The 8,179-nt window shown below is 44.4% G+C and overlaps 1 protein-coding gene and 1 long non-coding RNA gene across 2 annotated transcripts; one reads left to right on the top strand and one right to left on the bottom strand.

Annotated features, from left to right (window-relative positions):
* Positions 1–368: 368 nt before the first annotated feature.
* LOC119358749 lies at positions 369–1,437 on the bottom strand. The gene is made up of 3 exons (XR_005172291.1): positions 1,162–1,437; positions 994–1,071; positions 369–902 (listed from the first exon to the last, which is right to left on the bottom strand). It is a non-coding gene; the product is annotated as an uncharacterized LOC119358749 (long non-coding RNA).
* Positions 1,438–3,779: 2,342 nt separating this feature from the next.
* LOC119352934 (G-type lectin S-receptor-like serine/threonine-protein kinase LECRK2) lies at positions 3,780–6,518 on the top strand. The gene has a single exon (XM_037619523.1). The coding sequence runs from the start codon at positions 3,823–3,825 to the stop codon at positions 6,271–6,273; it is 2,451 nt and encodes an 816-aa protein (XP_037475420.1). The 5' UTR covers positions 3,780–3,822; the 3' UTR covers positions 6,274–6,518.
* The last annotated feature ends 1,661 nt before the right edge of the window (positions 6,519–8,179 follow it).

The raw sequence follows: 8,179 nt of genomic DNA, 5'->3' as shown, positions 1-8,179 counted from the left end.
TTTGATCGCCTCGTTGGATGACGTGAAAAGACAAGTACGTCGCCGAGATTAAGTTCGGGAGGCTGCTAGAGCTACGGAAAATAACCAGGAAGGACAGGCATTTTATAATGTCTATTCTAAGTCATATCGACGAGGAGGCAAGTTCAACTACTATCGATCACAAGCACGACATCCAGTTTTTTGACGAAGATGCGAAGCTGGTAATTGGCGTGCTGTGTGGAGTTGCTCCTGTGTGGACCAACAATCTTTAGCCTTCAGAGATCTGATGATCTGGAAACAAACGGTGAGGACCGACAATTTATCCATTGAAGGAAAACTTGAAATGATCCTCATCGACCGTTGTGAAGAGGTTGCCCATAGCCACATGAGCTCCGATAATAGACTTGAGACAAACTTGTTTTGTCAAGCACACATGCAAGATGCATCAGCTGCTGCAAAATGCGGCAGTGATTTCCATACCTCAGTTGATCTGCATCGGTGAAGGAAGCGGCATTCTCCAACTCACTGTTCAATTTCAGGACAGTCATCCAAAAGGGACAGAATAAATAGGAATCAAAACTATATTTTGGAAGCGAGTCGAAACAAAAACCCACACAATTCCTGGATGGTAGAACACTCGCAGCACGTCGGGGCTGTTCGGAGCAGGAGATGATTGGAGATGATTAGCCCCGTACCGTACGGCCAAGTCTCTCCTGCGTATATCCATATGCCTGTCTTTGTGCTGTTTACAAGAGTAAGTCTGTCAACAAAATAAAAATACGTCGCACGCTTACTTACAAAAAACGCACCAAAAAACTGGGGGTGGGGGTGGGTGGTCTTGCCCTTTTCTGAAGATCCAAGTAAACATATATGCAGTGGAGGTGAGGTAGTGCTGAGTGATGTCGTTGTACTTTGTAACAATACTGTAAAATCACCAAGTACTCATCGCAAAAAAATAAAAATAAATCACCAAGTACTGATTTAAAACCATAAATAGATTTCTCTGTCACACACCTCATAGAGTAGACACGTACGTGCGCGAGGGAATCACACATCCTTATAGAGCCATTAACTAATATGCAATCAGCATTGCTGCATGTGTTTTATGAATGCATTATCGTCAGAGAAAGTACAAAAACATGCGACTTGGTATAATGGTATATATGAGTCACACGAACTTACCTGACAAAATGCAACGCCTGCATGCACTCCGAGCCGATCATCCTGCAAATCGACAGACGAACATTTACTAAGCACACTTTTTTGGATGCCGAACATGGGGCTTTTCCTCTGCGAAAAACGAATTTATGGAGCCGCAGTTCCATTATGGTGCAGCACCGTCTTACCTTTTGCTAGACTAAAAATGACAGGACATGTTGCAGTCCAATTCCTAGTTCCATAAGGTGCCGAACCTTTTACGAAACATACGAAAATGGAAGTTCTTACAATGACCGTCCAGCACGCCGGACCAAGAACTTTTAGTACATTGCCACCGTCGGTCAAATTCGTAAGATGCCCAAAGTAGTTCCTGTAGCGGTCTGCATTTTCAGAAAGGCGAAGCTGCTCCTGTTCTGAGTGCGCCTGTATAGTCACAGAGTAGGTTGCCATCTTAGGGCCTGCCACTACAGAAAGGTCCAGCCGACCATTCCCAATATGCCGTGGCGAAATTCAGTAATCCAGAAAATCGGGACCTTATCCACTTAAAAGTGCGGATCCTAAAGCCAACCAACGGTTCCGATAACAACCACTAGAGCTAGTGTGGATAGGGGAGACTGCACTAACAATATGTTTTGAAAAAGAAAAACCCTCAAATCTCTAATTCTTTCTTCCGATTTTCCTTGAAAATCACTTCAACACCTCTTATCGCTTTTACCAAATGAAATTTTATTTTCTTCAGGAAGTCACTACCTCTGTAACTAAACATAAGACGGTTTTTGCAGTTCAATTCAAATCTTTTTTTCCAAAAACTCAAACGTGGAGCTAACCGTGGCCGGTGTCCGTGGCCGTGTCGAGTCCTTGTGCCCCCGCCTTCAAGGAAACGCCAACACGTCACAGTCACAGCCATCCTCCCCGTCATAGAAAACTGGCCACACAGCTGAGCAGTCCATTGTCGCTAATCTGCTGCTGGTCAAATTTTCTAGTGGTATACCGAAGAACAGCCAGACATCAGCCATCTGTTTCTGTTCCTCATAAAGCGCTCGACCGGTGACCAGCTGTGCCATGCCAAGTCAAGTCAAGTCAAGTCAAGTCAACGGGAACTCATGGATGCAGTGAGATGCGTAATCGATAAAACCCGTAATTTTCGGACATACGAAATCAGAGCCAGAATTGTGCAAACTTTTCTCCAGGATTCAGAGTTCAGGCAAACTTTTCTCCGGGATTCAGAGTTCTTTTGTGTCAACACAACAGGCAAATAAATTTCAGTGTTTTCTTGATTCCTCTATAAACAAATTTTTCTGGAACCAGATTGGCACTTTCATTTAAAATATGCGTTTATAGTAATTCCGTAAAGACAAAACAATTATTCCAAAAAGATCAGAACAGTAGCAACTGGTGGTTTCTGTAAATCTGAACAAATTTCTCGCTCACCAGAAGATTGTCATGCCCATAACTAGGCTGCAGTTTAATACTAGGCCATAGCTATTTTTCTGAACCAAGATTTAACAGGCCAGCAGGGGTAGACGATGGAAATAGCAATCAGGAATACCTTTTTTTTTCTTCTTCTGCTTTGTCTTGCTTTAAGTGTAACATAACAGTCAGCAGGAGAGAGGAACAGAGGATGAACTATACATCTCCAGAAGCGTGTAACAGCAATTGACCGATTCAATCCTAGCCTCATATACTGTTCCACAAAAAAAATCCAAGTTTCCCTAAAAAAATGAATCCGAGTTTCCGCAAAAAAGATGAAACACGAGTTTCCCTCAAAAAAGTGAAATCTGACTAACCACAAATTATTACTAAAAATTAAATCCTTTCTTCAGAAATTCAGGCGTAGACAAGGGGAATTGAGTGGTCTACCATGTTCCGCTAACCGTAGCCGTGTACCGGGTTGACAGTTACTTCCAACAATAATTTCCATTATTCTGGTAGACCAATGGGTCCAATCCTTGTGCCCCTGCCTTCACGAAACACCAATTACAGCTTACAAAAGGACTGGATGCGTAAAGATGCAGCACGTCACAGTCAGATGCATCCTCCCCATCATAGAAAAGGAATCGATGCCAGTGGTCACAGCCGAGCAGTTCAATGCCACCACTGACCTGTTGGTGGTAGACATTAGCCTACTGTTCCTGTCCTCATTACAGTGTTTGGCCGGTGACCAGCTGTCACATGCCAAGTCAAGTCAATGGAAACTCCTGAATACCATGAGGAAAATCATAATTGACAAGTAGGAGACGATGGCCAGAATTGCTGAAGCTTTTATCAGGATTTAGTGTTCAGACTGACGGAAGACGCCTTCTGTATCAAGGGACAAATAAATTGCAGTGTTTTCTCAGTTCCTCTGCAGAAATGTTTTTGGAACCAGACTGGCACTTTGCATTTGAAACGTATGTTGATGGTAATTTGGTAAAGACGAAACAATCATTCTAGAAAGCTCAGAACAGTCAGCAGCGAGACCTTTCTGCGCATGACAATGAAATGTCACTAATAGGGAGAGGAATTGACCAATTCAACCCCAGCCTCATGGACTGCTCCGCACAAAATCCAATTTATGGACATGATTTTCCATGTGCCACACTGTTCCACGAAGACGACGCGTGATGACTGACCACTGTTAAGTGCCATTCTCCAAGGGGCATAAGCTTGCTCTCATCAGTAGAGGCACCAACCAAAGCAAAAGCAATGGCACCTCGCCTCCCATGGCGGTTCCTCCAGTTCTTGCTACTACTGCTGGGGGTTTCATCTGCTGCTCAAGCACAGGTGAACATCACCCTGGGCTCCTCCTTGACGCCCCAGGGACCAAACAGCTCATGGCTCTCACCCTCCGGCGACTTCGCGTTCGGTTTCCAGCCAATGGAAGGTAACACCTCCTCGTACCTCCTTGCCGTCTGGTTCGACAAGATCCCTGAAAAGACTGTCGCTTGGTATGCCAAGAGCAGTCAAGACACACTGGTGCAAGTGCCATCCAGCTCTGTGCTCCAGCTCACAACTGATGGGTTGCTCTCGCTTCGCAACCCATCTAACGATGAGGTCTGGAGTCCCCGGGTCACTGGTGCGGCCTACGCCAGCATGCTCGACACAGGCGACTTCAGGCTTGTCGGTGCAGATGGCAAACCAAAGTGGAAGACCTTTGATTTCCCGGCTGATACCATCCTGCCCACACAAGTGCTTCCTGTGGGTCAGCAGGATAAGGTACTTAGAAGCCGTCTCATCGCCACGGATTACGCCAATGGCCGGTTTCTCCTAGCTGTGCAATCTGATGGTAATCTCGTGTTCTATCCAGTTGCCGAGCCTACCACAAAACGGTACGATGCATACTGGGCATCTGGTACAGATGGGAATGGCTCAAAGTTGGTGTTCAATGAAACTGGCAGGATATACTTCACAACCACAAATGGGACACAGATCAATATCACTTCAGCAGGGGTGAACTCAATGGGTGATTACTTCAATCGTGCCACGCTTGACCCAGACGGTGTATTTCGGCAATATGTCTACCCAAAGAGCAGACAGGCCGCAAGATTATGGGGCTTGCAATGGACAGCGGTGAACTCAGTTCCCCAGAACATCTGCCAGGTGATAATGGCAAACAATGCCGGCAGTGGGGCATGTGGCTTCAACAGTTACTGCAGCTTTGATGGCACCCAGGATCAGACAACAATATGCCAATGCCCAGACCATTACAAGTTCTTTGACGAGGAGAGAAAATACAAAGGGTGCAGGCCAGACTTTGAACCACAAAGCTGTGACCTGAATGAGGAAGCAGCGGAAGCCCAGTTTGAGATGACTCAGATTGATAATGTTGACTGGCCTCTAGCCGACTATGAGGAGTACAGCCCCATAGATCTGACTGAATGCCGGAGACTGTGTATAATTGATTGCTTCTGTGCCACAGCCGTCTTTCATGCAAGCACAAATACCTGCTGGAAGAAAAAGCTCCCTTTATCAAATGGGAAAATGGCGGAAAGCGTAGACAGGATGGTTCTTATCAAGGTGCGTAGGAGCAACAATACACAGTCGCAGCTCAGCAGTGGCTCTAGCAAATGGAAAAAGGAGAAGAAGTATTGGATTCTTGGGAGTTCATTGTTTTTTGGGAGTTCTGTATTGCTAAACCTTCTACTTATCTCTATTCTGTTCTTTGGCACTTATTGCGGTATCTCCATCACCTCCAAGAAGAAACTCCAGTCACCACAATCGTCAGGTAGTTCTATATTGCCCCCAAAGATTTTCACTTACAATGAACTGGAGAAGGCAACCAGTGGTTTCCATGAGGTGCTTGGCAGCGGTGCCTCTGGTACCGTGTACAAAGGACAGCTGCAAGATGAGCATGCGACCAGCATGGCCGTCAAGAAAATTGGAAAGCTCCAGCAAGAGACTGAGAAGGAGTTCATGGTGGAAGTGCAAACCATCGGGCAGACATTTCACAAGAACTTGGTCAGGCTGCTTGGTTTCTGCAATGACGGAACTGACAGACTGCTTGTATATGAGTTCATGACCAATGGCTCGCTGAACGAGTTCCTCTTTGGTGATGCTCGGCCACATTGGAGTCTCCGTGTGCAAGTTGCACTTGGAGTGGCACGAGGGCTGCTCTACTTGCACGAGGAGTGCAGCACACAGATTATCCACTGCGACATAAAACCACAGAACATCCTTCTCGACGACAACTTTATGGCGAAGATTGCAGACTTTGGCCTGGCGAAGCTTCTTCGAGCCAACCAGACACAGACAAACACCGGCATCCGGGGTACTCGAGGTTACATTGCCCCAGAGTGGTTCAAGAACATAGGGATCACCTCCAAAGTCGATGTTTACAGCTTTGGTGTGATCCTGCTTGAGCTTGTGTGCTGCAGGAGGAATGTGGAGGTAGAGATCGACGATGAAGAGCAGGCGATACTAACTTACTGGGCAAACGACTGTTACAGGTCTGGGAGGATCGACTTGCTGGTGGAAGGCGACGATGAGGCAAACTTCAACATAAAAAAGGCAGAGCGATTCGTGGCTGTCGCCCTTTGGTGCCTCCAGGAGGAGCCGACTATGCGGCCAACCATGCTTAAAGTGACACAGATGCTTGATGGAGCAGTGCAGATCCCCACGCCTCCGGATCCCTCTTCCTTCATCAGTTCACTTCCGTAGTGACCTGCTTGTTAACAAATATGTAAGTTGTAGCATGAAGCAAGATTATGCAATACGCAGATAATCTGATACTGTTTTCTATTGAAGCTTCAGAAATAATGGCAAATATAGTATTTCAGAATTAATGCACTTATGTTTAGCTGAACAAATAGCATCACTGATGCATCTGTATCTTTTCTTTTTTTGTAAAACATCTGTATCTTCTTTTCGTAATGCATCTGTATATCTATTTATATGCTTACTTATATCTCTGACCTGTTTTTGTCATACATTCTATACAATACCTCGTAAACAGAAAGATATCATTCTCTACACTAGAAGAGGGGTATAGGTGAATACATAATACATATGGTTAGTAACTAATAGAAGTTTTATATATCTACATGGTCTGGGCGACTGGCATCAAACAATCATTCAATGTGATGCTGATATGTAAACACTGAATCAAGAAAAATTTCGATTAGACTTTGAAGAATAATGCCTACCTTGTATTTCAGGCAATTACGTCTAGCTGCCACAAATAGCGCCATAATACTTCTGTATCTTCTTTGTTTCTTCAGAAAATGCATCAGTGTCTGTATTGATATGCCTAATTCTATCTTTGCTGAATCTATTTTAGTCAAACGTTCCCAACAATTTAATACTCAGGCGTGAATATGTATGGGCTGGTGTCGAACATCCCACAAGACCTTGCTAATATACAAGCGATGAATCAAGAAAAATGTTATTACCAGCATATTTTGAGTACTTTCAGAACAACATTGCATATTCTCCAAAAGAGAAACATGTCAAAATAAATACTCTTCACTGTAAAAATTCAGAGAGTGCTAATATTTCTTATGAAGGCTAATTCAGAAACTAATTAGCCACATTGGTCCATTACCTATGGTAAAAGAAACAAACAACTTCTTTCCGAGTGATTGCCAGCAACCAGCAGCATGGTACTTCCACTCACTCACTGAATTTCGCCAAAATTAGTGGGGCAAAAATCCCCCCAATGCCCAAATCGAGGGGCTCTCCACTCCCCGTCGCCAGTTCCCCGCGAGCGGGATTCAGAAGCCAGAAGCGGCAGCAGCCACGAGCGGGATTCTCCACAAAGCATTTGACAAAAGATCGAAATGAGATAAAACAGATCGCGAGATCTTGGAACCCAGAAGGAGAGCGATAGGATTGGGGGCGTACGGATGGGGAGAGAGACGGAGGACAGTCCGGCGACCCGCCGGCGCCCTGCCCGCGCGTCCGTGCATCCAGCGGAAGCGGAGCGGACGAGAAGCCGCGGCGACCGGAGAGACATTTTATTCGCGGGGATAATGTTTCTTCTCTCTCCCATTTTTTTGGGGCTAAGCAAACCTAGAGTAAATATTAACCCCTTCTTTAATTAATACTAGCACATATACCCGTGCATTGCAAGAGGGAAAATTGATGTTTTGCACAAATATAATGTCCCATAGCATCGGGTTCATTATGAAGAACATGTTGCAACGCAGCATCGTCCTTCTACAAAATGAACATAAAAAAATACGTTGTAATTTAGCCGTGTTTATATTTTTTTGCGGGGCGTAATGTGTCCCACTGATTTCATTTAAATACAATACTTCTTTATTGGCATTTAAGTATGATTCTTTCATTAATTACCATGAACTCCTCACCTGTTTAGTCGGGAATCAAATCTTTCATTTTCTAATTTAGTAGCTCCAACACATTAAGGCCTATATATCCTTTCTTTTAATTATCCTATTTTTTTACCTCAAATCCTTCATGTAGAATTTATTAAGACCACAATCTTTCTAATAGTTATTCCACCGATTTACCCATAATCCTTTCTTTAATTAGCCATATTCGTTTAAATATTATATTTAAGCTCACAATCCTTCCTTTATTAGCTCATTCTCTTAATTAGCTCTCC

The sequence above is a fragment of the Triticum dicoccoides genome, chromosome 2A, assembly GCF_002162155.2.
Source record: "Triticum dicoccoides isolate Atlit2015 ecotype Zavitan chromosome 2A, WEW_v2.0, whole genome shotgun sequence".
NCBI lineage: Eukaryota > Viridiplantae > Streptophyta > Magnoliopsida > Poales > Poaceae > Triticum > Triticum dicoccoides.
Note: the sequence above shows the minus strand (reverse complement) of the source record. Positions and strands in the feature narration are given on the sequence as shown.

Coding starts and splice junctions, on each gene's coding strand:
- LOC119352934 (XM_037619523.1), top strand. CDS start 3,823: ATGGCACCTCGCCTCCCATGGCGGTTCCTCCAGTTCTTGCTACTACTG.